This window comes from Zootoca vivipara, chromosome 17 (genome assembly GCF_963506605.1).
Source record: "Zootoca vivipara chromosome 17, rZooViv1.1, whole genome shotgun sequence".
Lineage (NCBI taxonomy): Eukaryota > Metazoa > Chordata > Lepidosauria > Squamata > Lacertidae > Zootoca > Zootoca vivipara.
This window is the reverse complement of record NC_083292.1, coordinates 37,394,356-37,416,966: the sequence shown is the minus strand read 5'-3', so window position 1 is coordinate 37,416,966 and position 22,611 is coordinate 37,394,356. Positions and strand designations below refer to the sequence as shown.

Sequence of the window (22,611 nt, the reverse complement as noted above, 5' to 3'; positions counted from 1 at the left end):
GAGGAGGAGGAGGAGGAGGAGGAGGAGGAGGAGGAGAAGGAGAAGGAGAAGGAGAAGGAGAAGGAGAAGGAGAAGGAGAAGGAGAAGGAGAAGGAGAAGGAGAAGGAGAAGTGGAGGAGTTTGGATTTGATATCCCGCTTTATCACTACCCTAAGGAGTCTCAAACTGGCTAACATTCTCCTTTCCCTTCCTCCCCCACAACAAACACTCTGTGAGGTGAGTGGGGCTGAGAGACTTCAGAGAAGTGTGACTAGCCCAAGGTCACCCAGCAGCTGCATGTGGAGGAGCGGGGACGTGAACCCGGTTCACCAGATTACGAGTCTACTGCTCTTAACCACTGCACCACACTGGCTCTCTTCCCCTTTGTGCTAATTGTAGCCAATCGGAGGGAAAGGAGGCAGGTCAGCCACTGAGGGTCAGCTCCTGCAGAAGGTGGGCAGGAGGAAACACTGAGGAGGAAATTGTACTGGATGCTGCAAGGTCCAAGATATCTAAGGTGGGGAGGTGTCTTGCAGAGATCTTGCTGTTGCCCATCGAACTCTACAATAGCACAAAGTAAGGGGAAGTTGTCTTCACAAAGTGTGTCACAGACCTTCCTTTTGGCTCCTATGAATTCAGATGCCGCTGCAAACCCTCCTGTTGCGAATCAAGAATTTCACTTAAGATTACCCGCAAATCCCAAATTGATAGTCCTCATGGTTTACAAGGACAACAATGTATATGATTTGGGGGGGCGGGACGGGCGGGACAGCAGGGTTCAGAATACTGCCTGAATGCTTCTGCGATGCCAGAACTATGGGAACTGTCTAGATTGCGAAGGACTCTAGATGTGGCGTAAAGCGGTTAATTGCATCCCTCCCTGCATTGCAACATCTAAATAAAAAAAAAAGGTGTAAAATCCAAATCTCATGACGGTGCGGTCCTGTCCCTTCCCTCCCAGCGCCCCCAATGTCCTTTCAGGAATAAACACTTTGCAGGGGGGGAAGCGAGAGGCTGCCTAGCATTGGAAATGAGGGCAAGCCGAGAAAAAGTGACGCATCCAGCTTGCCAGTCACACGCCAGGCCAGGCTGCCCGCAGGGACCTTGGCAGCACAGGAGAAAGGAGAGAGAGAGAGAGAGAGAGAAGGCAGGATTAAGGGTTCCTGAAGAAGAGCAGAAACCCAGAGCTGCGTTTTTGGTGGAAGGAGAGAGGGGGGGGCAAAGGTTTAGAGGTCAGGTCACCGAGGGTGAGGTCCATTTAGAAGCAGCACAAACAGGCTTTGCAAAACAGAGCAGATGTAATGAAATCAACAAGACGTGTTAATTTTCTCGATTATTTATTAGTGAAATTTATACGCTGCTGCTTGGAGGTAGCAAAAAACCTGAAGCGAAGGCTTACAAAATATAGATCAAGTTGTTGTCTCCCAGGTCCTAGTAGTCCAACACACAAACCATTACACCACACTGGCTCTGGTTTCCTCCATTTGTGTTGCTGGCTTTGCACAGCGAGGGCGAGGAGTCAGGTTTTTTCTGATCAGCAGGCGACTGGCATGAAGACCATGTTTTTAAAGCACGAGATTTCCCATGGTGAGATGCTAACTCAAAGCCTGGCAGATTCATCGTGCCCAGAGAGCTGCCTGGAGAACAAATTCTCTCTTTTAAAACCCCCCTATGCGCATCTTTTTCTTGATATTCAGAAGGTATCCAAAGGGAAGTTTGACGTTTTGCTGTGTGGTTTTTTTTAAAAAAAATATTTTGTGGGAAGCTGCCCAGAGTGGCTGGGGCAACCCAGTCAGATGGGCGGGATACAAATACAATTCAAAGTGTTGGTGCTGACCTTTAAAGCCCTAAACGGCCTCGGTCCAGTATACCTGAAGGAGCGTCTCCACCCCCATTGTTCTGCCCGGACACTGAGGTCCAGTGCCGAGGGCCTTCTGGCAGTTCCCTTGTTGCGAGAAGCCAAGTTACAGGGAACCAGGCAGAGGGCCTTCTCGGTAGTGGCACCCGCCCTGTGGAATGCCCTCCCACCAGATGTCAAAGAGAAAAACAACTACCAGACTTTTAGAAGACATCTGAATGCAGCCCTGTTTAGGGAAGCTTTTAATGTTTAATAGATTATTTTATTTCATTTTTCTGTTGGAAGCCGCCCAGAGTGGCTGGGGAAACCCAGCCAGATGGGCAGGGTATAAATAATAAATAATAAATTATTACTATTACTATTACTATTATTATTATTATTATTATTATTATTAAATTATTATTATTTCTTCCTTTGCTTCCAGGACGACTGCTTTCGGCTTCCTCAATGCCCTGTGCAAACTGGCGGCCGTCCTGGGCATAAGCATCTTCACCTCCTTTGTGGGCATCACAAAAGCGGTGCCCATCCTTCTGGCCTCGGCGGCGCTAGCCGTGGGGAGCTCCCTGGCCCTCAAGCTGCCGGAGACGCGGGGGCAGGTGCTGCAGTGAGCGTGCGTCCGTGCGAGTGTGTGAAAAAGAGAGAGAGAGATTCGCACTCGGCCCTCTTCCGCGCCTGCCCCCGTCCCACTTGCCAGGGGAGGGGGGCGGGGGGCAGATCTAGAGTTGTAGACACTGTGACTGCTGTTTTGTCGTACCATTTCAACCGGGGGGAAAAAATTAACCGTGGTCCGGGCTTTCGTCCGCAGAAAAATCTCACCCCCGGCCCTTCTCCTCAATTTCCTCTCGTGGTTATCGGTGTACATGTGAATCCTCCCTCCCCCCTGCTAAAAAAGCGACCCCAATCAAATAGCAGGGGCAGGGGGAACGGACGAGGCGCAAAGTCGCCTTTCTCTCTCTTTCTCTGTCTCTCTGCGCAAAAGAGATGCAGATGGGTCAGAGGTCAAACATTGGGGGGGGGTCGTACCCCCCTCCCGAACCCATGGCATTTCAGGGTGTGTGACCCCCCGCAAACCACTTCGCCAATCCAAGTTGGGGTATGTGTGCATGTGTGTCCAACTATCTGGTAGAGGACATGTGACGATGTTTTACACCAATGTGTAAGCTTGTACAAAACAGAAAATCTCACAGATCTTGGGTGTGTTAACGTGCTCCAAACATATCCTGTCCCCTTTTCCTTTCTTCTCTTCTTCTTCTTCTTCTTCTTCTTCTTCTTCTTCTTCTTCTTCTTCTTCTTCTTCTTCTTCTTCTTCTTCTTCTTCTTCTTCTTCTTCTTCTTCTTCTTCTTCTTCTTCTTCTTCTTCTTCTTCTTCTTCTTCTTCTTCCCAGGGGTTCTCAAGAGGCACACTTTTGTGTCTCGGTGCACGTGTGTACGCGTACGTACGCAGATTGGTGAGAAACACAGCTGGTTCCTTCACCCAACCCACTTGTGTGTGTGTGTGTGTATACAGCGGGGGGAAACAAATGAAACAACCCCCCCCCCCCCCGATCGTAGCGTCTGTTTCTGGGTGTGTAAAACTAGCGTCGGTTCGGGTGTGTAATTTCGTTTAGCTTGACGTTTCAGGGCTCCAGATGGGGTTGGTGCCGCTGCAGGAGGGCGGAAGAGCCTTGGGCTTTCTGGGTGCAGTGGCAAAAAGGCCCTACCATCCCGCAAACCGGGCTTCGCTCTCTTGAGCCTCTCCACAATCTGTACGTTCGTTGTGCATCTGTGTCATTGGCTGCTGGTAGATCTGTTTTCCTTTGGGACTCGAGTCAGCTGCCATAATTCCGCGCCAGAGGCCTTCGGCCCATCTAGTCCCGTGTTGCCGACACTGACCGAGAGCAGCGGCACTCTCCGGGGTTGCCAGGTCTCATCCAGGCCTACCTGGAGATTTGAGCCTGGGCCTTTTGGGGTTCCCCTCAGCTGGGATTGCGCCCCCTTCCCCAAGATATAGGAACATCTGAAGCTGCCATATACTATTGGCCCACTAGCTCAGTATTGTCTGCTCTGACTGGCAGCAGCTCTGCAGGATTTCAGGCAGAGGGTCTCTCTCAGCTCTCCATGGAGAGAGGCCTTCAAGGATGGAAGCTGGGACCTTCTGCTTGTCCCCAAAGGTGGTGACAAAAAGTACCACCAGTCTAATTGGAGAGCTTGCCGTTCACTTGGTTGGTCTCGTTTCCTATCTAAATGGAAGAACTTACCATCTTCTGGCCCAGACCTTTGGAACATCTCGCCCCATGGTTGACTGCCACCAGCTACTCTCAGATGAGGGACATGTATTCATGTGACTTTGATTTAAAGTGGGTCCCAAGACGAATTAAGATGCTGCAATGCCAGTTGGTGGAAACCACAGAGGGACAGGAAGACTGTTGCTCCTGTGCTCAGATTCTGCTTGGCTGCGGTGAGAACGGGATGCTGGACTAGATGGTCCACTGGCCTGATCCTGTGCAGGCTCTTCTTATGGTCTTAGATGTTCCCCATCCCTGCCTTCACATCTCCACTCAGGGCCCTCATTGGGAGCTGGGGGGGGGACATGACTCTTAATACAAACCGAGAGATCCTTAGCCCTATATTTCACGACAAGAGGAAAGGAGGGAGAATCACTGTTCCAATTTAACGTTCGTGGACCAAAAACTGCCCAGCAAATCTTGATAAAAGCACATTTTTAACTCAACAGGATAGCGAATCCGGTCTTCTCATTCATTCCAGTCTCTCTCTTTTTAGAAAGTGGTGTGATTTTTTTTCCCTTTGGAGAAAAAAAAAATACCAGAAGTGGTGAGGATCTGCTGGACTCTCAGCCTTCAGCCAGTGTGACCAATGGTGGGAGCTGGAGTCCCAACAACCGCCAGCTCACACTGCAGAATTACCCATTTAGGATAATTCTGGTTCCCCAGTTCCCCAGGAGGGAGAGGGCTAATCCTTTTTTAGGCATGACATGAGAGTTGGTCAGCAGTCTGGGGGGAGGCACAAAGAAACCCTGTGTCATAAATGAGGCACTAAGTCAAACTCAGCATCTTCAAAGGTCCAGGTGTCATTCCCCTTTGTCACCTGGCCCCCTTGTAGCTTCAATACCCCCCTCTGGCCACCTGCAGGGGGTGGCGCTAAAGCACAAACATAAGGTCTTTCCCTTTGGCGTGGTGCTGCAGCAGAAGAGGGGTTTTTTTGAGAGACACAGACCCTCCTCCCGAAAACCTTGTGTGGCGTAGGGTGGCTTGTCTCCTAAAACCGTATATAGTCGAATTCTGAATTTATTGGCAAGATTTATTATAATTTTTAAATTGCAATTGCTGAGAATGCTTCAACTTTTGCAAGGGATCCTGGGAACAGATTGCTGGAGGTGGTGCAAATGTGATTTTGCACGACCAGGAGCAGTTTTCAGTGTGCACATCATGGGTTTGTTCTTGGCCAAAGCAGGACATAGCTAAACTGTGGAACTCCCTTCCACAGTGATGGCCTTGGGTGGCTTCCGAAGAGGGTTAGACAGATTCATGGAGTTGGAGAGGGCCATTGAGGGTTTCTAGCGATCGATCAGAGGCAGCAATGCTTCTGAATAGCAGCTGCCAGAAACCACAGGTTGGGAGAAAGCTCCTGCTTGCTGGCTTCTTACAGACATCTGGTTGGTTACTGTGAGAACAGGATGCCATTGGCCTGATCCTGCAGGCTCTTCTTATGTTCTTAAGAAAGCTACGAAGCAGTAGACCTTTGGTCTTGATTTGTGCCCATTTTCACTTCGGTAACTTCTGCCCAAGTATCCTGTTCCAAACTGTGGGCAGCCCAGGTGCCCGTCACCTTGAAAGGCGCTTGCTTGGCTTTAGGGAAACATCCTCAAGCTACAATACAGGAGATTCCCACAGCTGCCTATCTACCCTCCAAATTTCCTCCCCTTTCTAGTTAAATCTCTAGATACCTGGACGGCCACTGAGGAAATCGGACACAGGACCAAATAGTTTAGTCCATGGGTAGGCAAACTAAGGCCTGGGGGCCAGATCCGGCCCAATCGCCTTCTAAATCCAGCCCGCGGATGGTCTGGGAATCAGCGGGTTTTTACATGAGTAGAATGTGTGCTTTTGTTTGAAATGCATCTCTGGGTTTTTTGTGGGGCATAGGAATTTGTTCTCCCCCCCCCCAAAAAAATAGTCCGGCCCCCCACAAAGTCTGAGGGACAGTGGACCGGCCCCCTGCTGAAAAAGTTTGCTGACCCCTGGTAGTCTGATCCAAGCAGGGTTCTCCTTCAAAGTCAATTCATTTGTTTTAAAAACATATAAACTCTATCTGTCTATCTATCTATCATCAACCTATCTCTCTCTCACCAAGTAGTGTCTGAATAATATTAGAAATAAAACCTAGCAAAAATTCCCAAACCATTTAAAAGCAAATATGAAGCGGGGGGCGGGGGGGAGGTTACAAGGAACTAAATCATGTGTTGGGATGTGCTGGCAAGTTGGTTATCCCTTGGGCCTCCAGCTGTTTTCGGACTACAATTCCCATCATTCCTGACCACTGGTCTTGCTAGCTAGGGATGATGGGAGTTGTAGTCCAAAAACAGTTGGCGGCCCAAGGTTGGGAAACGCTATTCTACACCAACTCCCTACAATGCACACATTGCAACTAAAGAAGCAGGTAGCCATCTAACCTCTATTTAAAAACCTCCGACAAAGGCCGTCTGTTCCACTGTCAAAGGGCTCTTATTACCATCAGAAAGTTCTTCCTAACGTTTGGTCGGAATCTCCTTTCTCACCGTCCGAATCCATTCGTTTGGGTCCTCCCCTCGAGAGCAACAGAAAACAAGCTTGCTCCATTCTCACCTTGTGACAGCCTTTGAGACATCTGAATATAGAGAGTCTAACATCAATAGGCAGGGAGTTGAGCTGAAGCCATGCCTCCTTGCAACGTTGAAGGACAACACAGCTAATAAATTTACATGCAACAACATAATCTTTCCTCTCCTTCTTTCTGAATCTTGACGCCTCTGGAATAAAGTCCTGTTTTAAGCAGCTGCTTTTGGGAAGAAACAGATCCACACAGGAACTATTTATCAATCAAAGCACACACCTCTCCTTTGCGCCTTCCCCAAAATTGTGACACCCCCCCCCACCAAGCCCCTTTGGTCTCTTTCCATCTTTTACAGTGTAGCTGGTCTTTAAAAACAAAAACAAAACCCTCCACATCCAAACCATACGTAGTTCTGTCTGTATGCAAAATAAAATTTAAAAAAATTACAAAAAACCTTGTGTTGTGGTTTTAGCTGTTTTTAGATGTTTGTAAAAGAACAATTGAGAAAAAAATCAGGAAAAAATGATAGACATTAACTTCAGTTGTCGTCTCTGGGTTGTTTCATTTTGTATTAATAAAAAATAAAAGATAAAAAAACAGAAGCCAAGAATGCTGACGAGTTGAGATGGTTGTTTTAAATGCCGCGTTGAGAAATAAATATTCCTAAAGGTGCTGTGGATGATGATAATGATGATTTAAAGTTTTAAAAAATAAAAGAGGTCGTGCGTGCAGTTTTTGATCGCTAGGGAAAGGTTTTAAAAATATGTAAGTCTGGCTCTGGCCCTACACATGGATCTTTTCCCCCCTCTGGAATTATGAACTCATAGTAAAAAAGGTAAAAAAAAAGAATCTATGTAAAAATGAAAAAAAAAATAAAAGATTGAAAAAATGCTGATCGTGCATGTTTCAATTGTTGAGTTTTTCCTTTTCGTTATTCTGTTGGGGATGTGCAAAGAAAAGTTCATAGAATTATAGTTGGAAGGGATCCCCAGTCATCTAGTTCAGACATGTCCAAGGCGCCGATCGCGATTGACCGGTCGATCCTGGGATGAATTATGGTCGATCGCAACGCTCCCTCCGCTGGAGACGGGTCTGAGCAGCCACCACCTCGCTGTTTTGACACTGCGCCCCCCCCCCCGCCTACTTCAAGTTGGACATGTCTGTCTAATCCCCTGCAATGCAGGAATCTGTTGCCCAGCGTGGGGCTCAGACCCACAACCCTGAGATTTAAGAGTCTCATGCTCTACTGACTGAGCTTTGCAAAGTCCTCCTCCCACCCTGGATCGATTCAGGTGCCTGTTTGCAAAATTGTAACGGACCATTGAATAACCTTTGAAAGTGCTTGACCAGCCTTCCCGAACCTCGGCCCTCCAGCTGTTTTGGGACTACAACTCCCATCATCCCTGGCCACTGGTCCTGTTAGCTAGGGAATGATGGGAGTTGTAGTCCCAAAAAACATCCGGAGGGCTGAGTTTGGGGACGCCTGCGCTTGACGCAGCGGTGGCAAATCAGAAGGATGAAATGAAGGCAAGGATGTATAGATTTGTAAAGGGGAGGAAAACAGCGGCTGTGCCCATTTTCCAAAATGTGAAACAGAGGACGCTGCCTTCTATGGGACAGACGAGTTATGCCAACACTGGCTTGCAGCAGCTCTCCGGAGGCGGGAGACTATCTCCGGCCTTACCTAGCAATGACACTGGCGACCCAGCCTGGCACGTTCTGCACGCCTGACCCTGCGTTCTGGTCCTCCCCTTAAAAAAACAAGGGTAAGCTACTACTAAAAAGTCTGATTTACAGGTAGCAACAGAAGCTGCTTCTTTATAAAACCATGAGACTGCCTAGGCCAGTATTGCCCACTCTGACTGGCAGCAGCAGGGGATTTCACACTGCAACCTGGAGATGCCGGGGACTGAACCTGGGACCTTGTTATTGGTGCGGCAAAAACAAAATAAAATGCTAGCATATTTACAAAGCTAAGCAGGGTCTGCTATGGTTGAAATGCCCTCCCTGCAGGCTACTGGCTCAAGGTTGGTATGGAATATTCACAAACATTCCATCTTCTCAGGCAAACAGCTGCATGCAAGGTCATGCCTGATCCTGCTTCCAATGCTGCGGGCGCCTGCAAAGGTTTTGGGGGCACTCAGACCAATCAGCACATATCCTGTAACCAGCAACTTTTCATGTACCGCCAAAGCTCTGGCTTGCTTTTGTCCTGCTCTCGTTGTGCTCCAGACAGCAATTGCATGGCAGTGCGACACAGTGGTTAAGGTGCTGGCCTCGGGCCTGGGAGAGAGGGACCGGGCTTCAAATCCCTCCCAGTCTGCCCAACTCTCCCTCGCAGGGCTGTGTTGAAGATGAAATGGGAGAGGGGCCACCTTGGGAGTAAAAGGTGGGATATACATTTAAAGGTAAATAAAACAATGTTGAAGAAGCACTGCATCTAACAAAACCAAATAAATCTGTTATTGTGCTGTGGGAGACAAGGGCGAGCAAATGCTATCGAGCCCCACGAGGACAAGTCTGCAGATTTCTGCAGGCCTCTGACTTTTCCGCACCTAGAAGCAGAAAGTGCAAAAGTTGCAAACTGTTTTCCCCCAAACAGGTTCTTCTGGATTATTTCCAGCCCAGCAAGGTGTCCTTGCCTCCTTTTCCATTAAGATGCTTTGCGGTGATGAGCTGGAAATCCAACAGGTGCACAGATGGCTTAGTGCCTGGGAGGGGAGGGAGAAGCTTCACCTGTTGGATTTTGCTTCTGCGCAGCTGCTGAAGAACATGCCGTGCCCTTCATTTCCCAACGTGTACAAGGAACCTATCTGGGCCATTAATAGATCCACCTTGGAGTGCCTGCAGCATTTTGTAGCTGAAGATTAAGTTATTTATTTAACTTTTCCTTAAGCTATCCATTATTAGCCCTGGGAAGCTCTACTGAGAGGCAGCGGTGGTGTAGTGGTTAGAGCAGAGCTTGCCAAACTCATATTTGTGACGCGCTTTTTAGACATGCATCATTTCACAATTCAGTTTTACTAGGAGGTTAAAGATTCAGGAAGGTAGCTGTGTTGGTCTGATGCAGTCAAAAGAAATTAAAAAATTGTCCCGTAGCACCTTAGAGGCGGACAAAGTTTGTTCTGGGTATAAGCTTTCGTGTGCATCTGAAGGATTGTGCTTGCACACGAAAACTTATACCCAGAACAAACTTTGTTCGTCTCTAAGGTGCTACTGGGAATTTTTTTAATTTATTAGGTTAAAGCAACCCTTTTCCAGCCCTGGGAAGAAAGCTCTGGGCTCCAACCTAAGGTCTGGGGAAAAAGCAGGGGTCGCCAAACTAAGGCCCGGGGGCCGGATGCGGCCCAATCGCCTTCTAAATCCGGCCCGCAGACGGTCCAGGAATCAGCATGCTTTTACATGAGTAGAATGTGTCCTTTTATTTAAAATGCATCTCTGGGTTATTTGTGGGGCATAGGAATTCGTTCATATTTTTTTTCCAAAATATAGTCCGCCCCCGCCACAAGGTCTGAGGGACAGTGGACCGGCCTCCTGCTGAAAAGGTTTGCTGACCCCTGGGCTAGAGTGTCAGACTAGGACCCGGGAGACCAGGGTTCAAATCCCCCCACATGAAGCTCCTGCAGGGGTGGCTGTGGGCGTCCCTGTCTTCTCTCAGCCCTGAGCCTACCTCACAGGGCTGTTGTGGAGATTAATGAGGTGAGGAGAACCATGGGTTTTGTAGGCAAGGCATGCATTCAGGAGACTTAGGCCTTGTAGGTTACCAACAAGGAACTAGCCCATGCGATTGGCTAGCGGGGTGGAGCTTTTGGCCTGGCCAGATCTGAAATAAATAGAAACCCTGGTCTTCAGCTGGTCCACTGCAGATCTCATACCATCACAGCACCCCTGCAGGAACCAGATCAGACCAAAGAGGTTTTATCCGATCCAGCCTTCTGTTCTCACGGTAGCCAAATATCCCAAAGAACCAGATAGGAATTCAGATAGACTGCCTCTGGAGCTGGAGTTTCCACAAAGGCTTGTTGGATCAATCTAAAAGGGGCCCACCTTATTCTTTCAGTAGCCAACCAGGTGCTTATCTTGGAGATAAGGTATTCCACGTGTGAAACAGGTTCAGCGACTGATGACCCAAACCAGCCTCTGTTGGGACAAGCTTCAAAACTGGGGAGGGGGGGGGGAGTGATTTAAACATGATCCCCCACCACACTGCTTGCCTCTCCTCCTTTTGAAACCCCAAGGCAGAACCACAGAATTGTAAAGTTGGAAGGGACCCCCGAGGGCCATGTAGCCCAAGCCCCGGCGACACTGTAATCCCCCCCCCAAAAGGGGGAAAAAACCACCGTGAGAAGCGACGCCCCTTGCAAATTCCAAAGCTGGAAGTTTAATTTGCTCAAATTACAAAAAGCCAGGCCGGAACGAACTGTCGAGAAACCCAAGTGATTCTCTCGAATTGCCCACCCAGGAAACATCAGCCACCGGCGGAAAAATGGAAGCTCCAAAATGCACATATGATTACCTCATTTTTTATATGAGAGCAAGCCAGAACGACACTCCGAGGAATAGTGCGAAGTGTCCATTGCGGGGAGGGAATCACAGATTTGTAGAAGATGCTGGTATCTAACCCCAAACCCCTGCAATTGCGAAATTGTAGCTATGAACCGGAACACAGGTGTTTTAATTTATTTGCTCCAGAAACATGCTCGGATCCGGCCTTCGGCAGCAGAACGCTTCATGCCAGGGGCGTCCCCCCGACCTTCCCGGCCATCTGGGGGTCGTGCTTGGACCCCCCCAGGCACTTGGGGCTCTGGATGATTTTGGGGTTCTTCTCCCACTGCTCGGGGGTCTTGGCCTGGATGGACAGGGCGTGGACGGGCCCGGCCAGCTCCTCCTGCAGAATGTCATTGACTAGGCGGTGGCGGTGGATGAGTGAGAGGCCCTCGAAGTGCCGGCTGGCTACCACCACGCGGAAGTGGGTCTCGGAGCCCCGCGGCACGCTGTGCATGTGGCTGTCGTTGATTATCTCCAAGTGCACGGGCTCCAGCGCCTGCTTCAGCTTGGTCCGCATAGAGGCCTCTACGGGGGTGTTCTCCATGGGCGAGCCGCCGAGCGCCGAATAGCCAGAGGAGAAGATCGGCCGGCGGAGGGCTTGGCGGAGGACCAGCAGGCCCGAGGACAGCATCGAGAGAGGCCTGCAAGAGACAAGGCGGTTTGCTCGTTTCAGTTACATGTTTGCCGTCTTAAGAAAAGGCACAGCACCAAAGGAAAATGGGCGGGGAGGGAAGAGGGGTGGGAGGAAGAAGTTTTTCTTAGTTATGGGGTTCTTATGATGACCGGTCAGAAAGGAAATTGTTTTCTTTCAGCTGCGATGCAGAAGGTAGCTTGTTTGTTTTGGTTCATGTTTTCAATCTTAAAAAGGGCACAGCACAAAAGGAAAACAGGTGGGGAGGGAAGAGGGGAAAAGATGAGGCAGCTCTGGCACCGTTTCTTAAGTTACGGGGTTCTTGTGATGACTGGCTGAGAGGGGAAGATCTCTTTCCCTCTTCTATCATTGAATCATTTTTTTATTTTTATCTGCAACTAGATTTGTTTGTTTATTTTAGCTGGCTTACCACAGCTGTTACAAATGTCGGTGGCAGCAAGGCCATCCTTGGGTTCATGTTTGCAATATTTAAAAAGATGCAGCACAAAAGGAAAACAGAGGGGTAGGGAAGAGTGGAGAAAGGGGAAACTCTGGAGCTATTTCCTAGTTAAGGGGTTCTTGTAATGACTGGCCGGGAGGGAAAAATCTCTTTCCCTCTTCTATGGTTGATTTATTGTTTTATGTATCCAGAACTTTTTCTTAAGAAGACTGATGTGGGGGCTGGGTGTTTGTTTTTAAATCCCTGCAAAAATCCTGTGAATCAGGTTAAGGATGAGAGATAACTGAAATGACTGAGATTGCTAAGCAAACTTTGCGGTTCAGCATCCAGAAGCTCAAATGCGGTCAGGGAAATGACGAATGATCCAAACTCTGGATAAGATGAACTATTAAATTGGGGCCGAAGGGGAACTATCAATACACCCCCTTGAGCTCTTTGGGGATGCAATAAATAAATAAATACAGATGCAATAAATAAACAACATATTCAACACTGTGGTTTGTGACGCAGCAAAACGAAGGCCAGCTCTTTCAAAAATAGGGATCTATGTGGGACTTAAGCCCTGGAATCCATCTCTTGGGCAGAAGGCCCAGAACTGGAGGAGCGGCTGCTCCCCTGAGCATGTGCAAAGCGCCTTTCCGCACTCCTACACCCTCGCACCCCAGAACAAGTAATCAAGCTAATTTTCCAGGGCAGTCTGCCTCCGAAATTAAAACTTTGGGGTTGCACCCGGACCTGGGGGTTTGAGAAAGGACGAGGGGGCGATGATGGCTCTAGCAGGCCAGATGCGAAAACAGAGGGGGCTTTCTGGAGAGGGGCGGTCATTATCGGTGGGCGGGGGCTTGCAGGCATGGAAGCGGTTTTTTTGCAAATAGAAAAGAAGGCGGCGGGGTTGGAATGATTATTAGTGAGCATGCAAACAAAAATGATTGGTGCGGAGCGGAATTTTGTCCATGCATTGCAAAACAAAGAAGAAAAGGGGGGGGGGTGTTACTAGTTGAGCGCATTGCAAAACGGTGGGCGAGATGGCTCCAGTTTACACGCAGTGCAAGAAAAACACAGCCTGTCACTCCGCCCACCCCGCCCCCAGCATCCTTGCAGTCCCGGGGGCCAAACCCCCAAATCTCCCCCCACCCACCCTCCAAAAAACAGTAGCCTCCCCCCCACCTGTCCTTCAAAGTAGAGCCTTCAAACTGCGCTTCCTCCACTGCCGACCTTCTCTCTCCTCGACTGGGATTCTAGGAAGCGTCAACAGCACTACAGTTCCCAGCAGGCCTCGGGGGCCCCGCCCCTTCCCCCTCCTCTCTTGCTTGCTTCCTCGGTGCATTCTGGGAATTGAAGTTCTTTTTGCTCCCGTTTGGAAAAAGAGGGTCTTTTAATGAGAAATGGGAAAGGAATGCGCAGGGAGGTGGCGGCTGCGTGTTACCTGAGTCTTCACACGCTGTAATTCAACTGGTCTTGGCTTGCACGCTCTATTAGCAAAAAGAAAAGGGGGAAAAAGAGGGGAAAGCTCAACAACTCTGTGCGGATTTTCACTTTTGGGAATATGGTAACCCTAGCTTTAAGATTTTCTATCTTTGTACATCCCACCCCCACCCCGAAAGAACCCCGAGAACTGTAGTTTAAGGGCGCTGGGAATTGTAGCTCGGGCCAGGCCGGGTGAACTACATTTCCCAGGATTCTGTGAAGGGAGAAGCCACGTGCTTTAAGCGTGCCGTGTTTTGGACTCAGGCTGCAGTTTGCTACTTGACCACGGAGTGGCACAAACTTCGCCCCTGAGAGTTTTTCTGCCAGGATTTACGGTACAAACTCCTTTCGGAGTTCTGTGTCTAAGAGAGGATGGAAGAATATCTGATCCAGGACTTAATCTGTCTCTGGTCCCCGCCCGGTCCCATGTAATTAAGATGTAATTAAGATGCAGTTTATAGCAAATGCATCCTCACTTGCGCCATGGTTTGTAAGCACCTTGGGGCAGTGACCTCTCTGCTGACGGTTTTCTGTAAAACATGTTGGGAGATGGTTGCAAATCACTAAGCCAATTGACTGCCCTCATCCATAAATGTCTCGTCTCGTCTCGTCCCAGATTTTTTTGGACAAACACTGCTTTTCCACAGGGTAGGAGCCAAAACCAATGGATTCAATTGTTGCAACAAAGGAGATTTCGACTAAACCCGAAGAACTTTCTGGTGGTGGTAAGAGTGAAAGGGATTGTGGACTCTCCTTCGTTGGAGGTTTTTAAGAAGGCCATCTGCCAGGGATCCTTTAGCCGCAATTCCTGCGTGGCAGGGGGTTGGACTAGATGGCCCTTGGGTGCCCTTCCAACATTACAATATTATTCTAAGCAGCCTGTTTGTGAGAAAGAGAATTAGAGCCAGAGACGTCTAAAGCTGGGCAGCAACGATTCCTACCAAACCTCTAGTGGCAGGGAGTTCCGCAGGGCGCAGGACCTGCCGTGCTAAAGGGTCTTTTACTGTTCAAAGGCTGACCCAAACCTCAGGGGCACTGGGGGTGGGGGTGGGAACCAACAGAAAGTTCATTTGAGAGTGAGCGATCGAGGGGGGGGCAGAAGGACCCCCAAACTTGTTGAAGCTGCTTCGCCTGGGTCCAATCTGTTAAGGTCTTTGGGAAGCGACAAAGGATTGCAACTCTGGGGTTGCGCACCTGGGAGATGGGGGGGGGGATTTAAGCGGCCACACCTGGACAAAGCCACTCCCCCCTCTGCCCCCTCTGCCATCAAAGGGGTAGGGTGCCCTCTGGCCAACACCTGCCAGGTTATGGATGGAGCGTGAAGTCAAGCCTTTAAGGAATGCACCCCGGGGAGCCCCCTGCACCTAAGCCGCTAATCACCTGTAATTATGTGTTGTGTTCAAAAATCCAGGGGGGGGGGTGACCTTCCCTGCCGGGGCTAAGCTACTGTGGGAGGTGGGCCGAGCCCCTGCCAGTCGTCAGTGGAAGTTGGAGAGGCTGCGGATTACAGAGGGGCAAAATCAGGGGACGATTCTGCCCTGCTGACACCTTTGTTGCCACAAACACCTCCTCGCCAGGCGTTCCACACTCTTAGCATGCTCTACTATGCTGTGGCTGGGACGGTTGGATGTTTGGATCAGAGCTGAGGAACATGTGCGGGTGAGAGTTGTTTGCTCAGCCTGCTAGGAATTGAGAGTCCAGCAACATTTGCAGGGCCCCACAGATGTTGGCCCCAACCCAGATTTTAGGGCTCTTCAAAGGCATTCTCTTGCCATTGAGTCAGGAACTTGGGGGAACCTCAAACAGGCCATAGTTTTAAGAGGCAATGTGGGACCAGGGAGATCAGGGTTCGAATCCTAGCCAGCCCCATAATGTTCTAGGACAGGGGTCAAGCAAACTTTTTCAGCAGGGGGCCGGTCCACTGTCCCTCAGACCTTGTGGGGGGCCGGACTATATTTTTTTGGGGGAAAATGAATGAATTCCTATGCCCCACAAATAACCCAGAGATGCATTTTAAATAAAAGCACACATTCTACTCATGTAAAAACATGTTGATTCCCGGACTGTCTGCGGGACGGATTCAGAAGGTGATTGAGCCGGATCCGGCCCCTGGGCCTTAGTTTGCCCACCCGTGGCCTAGGAGACTGAGGGGGCCAGTCGCACAGCCTCTAAGACTAGCCTACCTCGCAGGGGTGTTGTGAGATTAAAATGGGGTGGGACTGGGCCACATACGTACGCCACCTTGAGCTCCTTGGAAGATGAACAACGTGGTATCTAAATGTCATAAATAATATCTCTCATGGACTTCCTCTTGAAAAAATTGAGCCAAGTATTCTCAGAATACAGGGATAGAAGCATCCTTCATCAAGGATGCTTTGAAAGTTGCTGTTTTCTGCTGATGCCGAGTTATCCCACAACATCCATTTCACTCTAAAGATGGGGGGGGCTGCTTCCCCAAATCCCCTTCTCCCCCCCCCCCCCGGTGAAAGTGGAGAGTACCTTGTGGTATTCCGGAGTAAAACTGGGATTATTCCAACGGACTGGAACTTGGAACATTTCAAGATCTCCCACGGCAACCTTGTAAGTCCTTCCCATTGCCCCCCCCCCCAGGAATTGGTTCTCAGAGGTAGACTGCCCCTGAATCTGGGGCTCTGCTTAGCTATCCTATAGTGGCCGCTAATAGACACTTAGACCCTCTTCCACAAATTTGTTTACAGTCATACCTCGGTTTAAGTACGCCTCGGTTTGAGTATTTTCAGTTTAAGTACTCCGCGGACCCGTCTGGAACGGATTAATCCACTTTCCATTACTTTCAATGGGAAAGTTCGCTTCAGGTTAAGTACGCTTCAGGTTAAGTACGGACTTCCAGAACTAATTACACTCATACCTCGGGTTAAGTACGCTTCAGGTTGAGTACTCTGCGGACCCGTCTGGAACAGATTAATCCACTTTCCATTACTTTCAATGGGAAAGTTCACTTCAGGTTAAGTACGCTTCAGGTTAAGTACAGACTTCCGGAACCAATTGTGTTTGTAAATCGAGGTACCACTGTAATTCCACTTCTGAAAGGCCGTTCAAGGCCTGGATTCTGCTGTGTGGCAGGCAGGCATTCAGTAGGTAAGCCTACCCCCCCCCCCTTCAGCCCACCTCCAGGGGAAAATTCCCCTGCTGGATTCCTGCCGGTTGCAAAGCTGTTAAAAGCTCAAACTTTTATATTTTCAACCCCAGTTGCAACTTTATGGTATGCAGGCAGGCAGAAATCCATCAGGGCATTGTTTTCTCTCTTTCCTCCTGCCCTGGTTTTGCAATCCTTTGACCATTCGTTGACCTCGGCTTTGGAGACATCCCACCCAAGATCCGTAGGCAGAGTGGGGTCGCCTTGGGTCAGGCCTCTGCTAACAGGGCGTTCTTCAAAATTATATCGCCTGCCAGAATGTATCAAAGTGGCAGGGGGGCACCCTTGACCCCGAGAGCGGGGGGGGGGGGAGAGAGAGAAAGAGAGCTTTTTTAAAAAACAAAACAAACCACAACCTTATTTTTGAATGACATTCGTGTTTGCTCTGCCGCCTGGGGTAAAGATGGGAGGTCACCGAAGGGTTAATACGGTGCGTCCTGGAAAATGTTCATTCAGGACTTAAACAAGTTTCAGGAATGGAACTGGGTCAAGCTGTTCCCCCCTCCTCTCCCATCCCACATTTTATTTTTGGGGAGGGGAGGGGAGTGGATCGAAGATAGGATCGTTTTTTGGCAAGATGGTGAGTTTCTCAAAGTTGTTGTGGAATTTTTCGGAGGGGGAGCATAAGAATACAATAGGATGAGCCGGCTGGATCAGGCCAATAGCCCATCTAGTCCAGTATCCTCTTCTCAGGGTGTCCAACCATTATGGGAAACTCTCAAGCAAGTTTCTAGCGCAGGCGTAAGCAACCTAAGGCCCGTGGGCTGGATGCGGCCCAATCGCCTTCTCAAACCGGCCCATGGACGGTCCGGGAATCAGCATGTTTTTACATGAGTAGAATGTGTGCTTTTGTTTAAAATGCATCTCTGGGTTATTTGTGGGACATAGGAATTCATTCATACCCCCCCCCCCAAAAAAAATAGTCCGGCCCCGCCAAGGTCTGAGGGACGGTAGACCGGCCAACGGCTGAAAAAGGTTGCTGACCACTGTTCTAGAGCAAGAGCTATTCTCCCCTCCTGTTGCTTCCAGAAACTGGTATTCAGAAGTATTGCTGCTTCCGACCGGGGAAGCAGAGACAGCCATCAGGACTAGTAGCCACCAATATAGTCCTCTTCACCTCCATGAATTTGTCCAAATCTTATTTAAAGCCACCCAATTTGGTGGGCATCCCCACCTCCTGTGGCAGTGAGTTCCACAGTTTAACTATGCCCTCACTGCCTGCGGAAGGACTTTTCTGCGTCTGAATCTTCCAGCATTCAGCTTCACTGGACGTCGACGGGTTCTAATGCTTGGGGAAATGATGGGAGCCCCTTCCCTTCCCAGAGATCCCGGGGTCCTTTCCAACTCTGCACGTCTGTGATTCTAGGTTCCAGCTTGCCAGCATCCTTCTTAAATTGTGACGCCCAGAACTGGACACAGTATTCCAGGTGGGGTCTGACCAAGGCAAGATACGAGTCGTACTATCCCTTCCCTTGACTGCGACACTAGACTTCTGTTGATGCAGCCTAGAATAGTGTTAGCTTCTTTTGCTGCTGCATCACACTGTTGACTGCAAGTTAAAATTAAGGAACAAGCTTTCAGACTGATTTGGCAACGTCCTTTGCAGGACTTCCCAGAGATTCTGCACTTGTTGCAAACTCCAGCCTGCACCTTCCACTCGGCTCCCCGCAGCGCCCCAGCTGGTCCAGCCCTCAGCTGGTTCTTCGGCCCCCTTCCCCTCCCTTCTCCCGCTTCTCGCACTCATCCAACAAAGCCAATTGGATCTGACATGACGCCTGAGCCTCCCGGTTTAATCCTGGGTTATGTTTCCCTCCAGTGACCACGCTGGCAAAGATTAGCTGAGGGGCTCAGGGGAAAAACAACCCAAACACCTCTCTGTTCGTCCAGGGGCTCTTTATTAAAGAGGCGTCGTCGTGGGAGAGGAATTCGCCAGTAGCAACAGACGGGTCCATCAATTTCGGGTTCTCTCGGCTCCTCCTCTTCCCAGTTCGGTTCTCCACATCAGCTTTCAGTTCCTAAATGCTTGTGAAAGTTCGTCGGGGTACATTAGAGTGAATTTCCTCTTGTTTATTTATTGCATAGTTATATATTCAGTGCTTTTTTTGGGGAGGGGTACACATACCCCTAAACATTTTGTGCATTTTTGTACTTTTGTCCATTTACTATATTTATTTCCCCCGATTTGAACTATAAAATGGTGATTTTCTTGAGTCAAAACCCCTAAACATTTAAAGAAAAAAGCACTATATATTTATATGAAGCACTGCGCACGCACGCATACACACAAACAAACGTCTCTGGCCTGAAATGGGTTTTAACAGCAGTTTTAACAGCAGAAGAACCGCTGGGCACAGCATAGCTCCTGCAGTGGTCAAATGCCCCAAAGAATCTAGGGATGCAGATAGACTGCTTCTGCAGCTGGAGGTTCCATAAGGACACTGGAAGAGCCTGGCTGCTGGGTCATGCCCGAGGGGCCCCATCCACCACAGCCTCTTGTTCTCACAGTGACCAACCAGGTGCCCCAATGGGAATCCCGCAAGCAGGACCCGGGTTCAAAAGCAGGACCCATGCAACTTTCCAGCAACTGATAAGCCTATTCCTCCGCGGAGGGAGAACATCTTTGCTCCCATGATGCAATCTAGGCCCTTTTCTTAAGACCGTGAGGTTGCGGCACTCAGAGGGTTGGTGTGTGTGTGTATGTGTGTGTGTGCCTTGTCCCACTTTGCTATCAATTTGATTCTTGAACTTTCTCGCAGGCCGTATCAGCCCCAAAGGGCACACCCCGGCAGGGTTTCAGAGCCCAGTGGGGAACGCCCCAAAACAACTTGGCGCTTTGCAGCTCGCTGCTCCACCCCGCCTCCCCGTTTGCCACATGACCCCCTTCCTCCCCCCACTCCTCTGCAGAATAACTTTTCCTTGTTTTTCGATTTCCAAACAAGACATCCCCTTGTCCCATCCCGCTCGCCTCTGTTCCCCAGCAAAGGTCGCAACCTCCTTTGCCCTCTGCATGACACGTTCGGTCACGTTCGGTCACGCCTTTGCAGCATTCCAGAAGACTGACATTCCGGATTCCCCGGAGAGAAGCAGAGAGAGAGGGGGAGGGACGGGGGGGTGTCTCTCTCCTTCCCCAACCCCTAACTAGGCAAGCCTCCTTCACCATCACGTTGGCAAATGCAATATTCAGAGACAAAAATCATCCCCAAATTAGGAGGTTCCCCCCCCCCCAGGCCTTGTTTTCTGGGGGGGGGGGAATTTGGTGGTGATTTTTTTTAAAATTGCAAACTTTATTGAATTAAAACATCAACAACAACGGCCAAGCATAAAGCGTTGTCTTCCAGGACAAAGGCAGGTGCAGTCTTTTATGTAGTCATCCACATGGCATCAAAGCAGAGTAAGGACATCTTTGATATTGCAGATTAAGTCCACACCCACAGAGTACGCTTCAGTCTAGAGCGTTAAAATAATTTCTCCATATTGGCTGCTGCAACTGAGAAGGAAGGGAGGTTACTGTACTATAGTTAACAGATGATATGAATGGAAACCGTACAGAGTCAAACCCATCTTCCTTTGTTTTTCCACTGATCACCCTCCGATGGCGAGTTAAGTGCCTCTATAAGTACATACTGTATTCCGCTTACATCCCACCTGTTTTTCTAAGACGCTCAGTGTGAGATACATGGTTTACCTTCTCCTCTTTTAATCCTCTCAACAACCCTTCGAGGTAGGTTAGGCTAAGAGGCAGCGATTGGCCCAAGGTCGACCAGTGAGGTTCAAGTAGTTGAGTGGGTGGGGAATTTGAACCCTGGTCTCCCAGGTCTTGGTCCAACACTCTAACTCCTCCTCCCTCCTCTTCTTTCCTTTCCTTTTCATAAACTTTATTGAAATTGAAACAAACATAAAGCATTGACTTCCAGGACAAATGCATGTACAATTCTAGAGCATTAAGATAATTTTTCCATAGTGGCTTCTGTGACGGAGATGGAAGGGAGATTACTGTGCTATGGTTAATAAACTGATATAAATTGAGAAATGGAGATTTGAAATTGACTGGGTGACCAGGAAACAGAGAGTGGAAATAAAGGCATCAGGAGAGTGGTGCAAGAAGGCATTGACATATCTCAGTTTCAGTTCTTTCTCGTTTTTCAACTTTTCTGTTCAGTTTTCTGCATTCCCACCACAATTTGTGGTTATTATTAAAGTATTTGTGAAAATCCATCAGTGTTTGGGTACAACTTTAATCTAACATAGAACGGTTTATATTGATCTTATTTCTATTTACAGTATTTCTAAGCCATTCTTCCTTGAATGTTTTCAACCCCAGAGCAGGGAACAAAGCAATAACAAACAGAGACCGAAACAATATGCAAAAATGACAAAATCATTATAAACAGAACCGATAAACAACTAAGAAGCAAAATCCCAACGCAACTTCATATTTCCAATTTAACAAAGTTCCAAGTATATGCAATTTTGCTTCTTTTTGACATTTTTGTGAAGCAAATTTTTGAAAAGCAAATTTCCCCTAATATATAGTAACTGCATTTTTATGAAAGCTTCCATAGAGTGCGTTTTCCAGGCCACATTCACACCCTGCATTTAATGAACCATGCCACCACTTCAAACTGTCACGGCTTCCCCCAAAGTATCCTGAGAGCTGTTGTTTCTTCAGGGTGCGGAGAGTATTTTGGAGATCCCTATTCCTCTCACAGATCTATAATTCTCAGAGGGGTTTAGCAAGCAATCCCTTTTCACAGGGAGCTCTGGAAATTGTAGCTCTGGAGAGCAATGGATAGAGGGGTCTTCTAACAAATCTCAGGTGTCTTAACAAACTACAGCTCTCAGGATCCTTTTGGGGGGGGGGGGAGAAGCCAGGGCCGTTTAAAGTGGTATCACAACGCTTTGAATGGATGGTGTTAATGCGGGCAAAGTTTCCAACTCTAGAGAGTGCTGGGAAGGTGGGAAACATTTGAACTCGAGGGACCGATTGCCTCAGGGTGAGACAGTTTCACATTTAGTTCAGCCCATAAGGGCTAGAAGCTTAGATTTCTTAGTGGAATGGCCCTCCTGCGTGGCAGTTGGCAGATCCCCACCAACAAACAGACACACAGAGAGAGCTGTACCCCTCTAAGGGCGAGCTGGCTTTGGAGAAAGCTCTTTCCCAAGCTCTGATTTATGACCACGCCACCTGTCCGTGGACATCTCTGCTCAGCCGACATTTTAAAACAGCCCCTCGCTTGCCTCTGACCTCACCTGTTCCGGGTGGTCTTTCGAGGGTCACCGAGGGCGTACCTAGAGGCGAAGAGGTCAGAGGGAGCAGGTTCTGGAAAAACGTCTTTTTCTCCTGCTCCCCATAACCTCCCAGCCTCTTTCAAGACAGCTGAGGAGCTCCTTGTGTTTAAAATATCATGTCGGGGCCTGCCAAATATTTCCCCCTCTCTTGGAGAGTGAAAATCAAGGAAATCTTAATTTGTCTGTGTGGCTGGGGGTGTCGTTGCGCATTTGAGACGCGTTCAGGCCATTTTGTTTTTTTACCTAAGGCTGGTCTTACGTAGAACTTCATTTCTGGGCATGTTCTTTAGGGTGACAGGTACCTCTGAACATGCGAAGAGTGCACCCCCCGCTAGTTATTTACTTTGCTGGTAAAAACGCTCGATATGAGTCCTCTGAGCAGTTCGCAACTCTGA

At 48.9% G+C, this 22,611-nt stretch overlaps 2 protein-coding genes across 3 annotated transcripts in view; one reads left to right on the top strand and one right to left on the bottom strand.

Annotated features, from left to right (window-relative positions):
* The window catches only part of SV2A (synaptic vesicle glycoprotein 2A), a 32,289-nt gene extending 29,216 nt beyond the window's left edge, over positions 1-3,073 (top strand). For both annotated transcript variants that reach the window (XM_035098450.2, XM_035098449.2), the window contains one exon: positions 2,262-3,073. In XM_035098450.2, the coding sequence (XP_034954341.1) occupies positions 2,262-2,445 (184 nt within the window). In that variant the 3' untranslated portion in view covers positions 2,446-3,073. The remainder of the gene's footprint in view (positions 1-2,261) is intronic.
* A 7,931-nt stretch (positions 3,074-11,004) lies between these two features.
* BOLA1 (bolA family member 1) lies at positions 11,005-13,575 on the bottom strand. Its single transcript, XM_035098408.2, has 2 exons — positions 13,453-13,575; positions 11,005-11,835 (listed from the first exon to the last, which is right to left on the bottom strand). Exon 2 carries the CDS (start codon positions 11,823-11,825, stop codon positions 11,376-11,378), a length of 450 nt encoding a protein of 149 aa, XP_034954299.2. The 5' UTR covers positions 11,826-11,835; positions 13,453-13,575; the 3' UTR covers positions 11,005-11,375.
* Between the last annotated feature and the right edge of the window lie 9,036 nt (positions 13,576-22,611).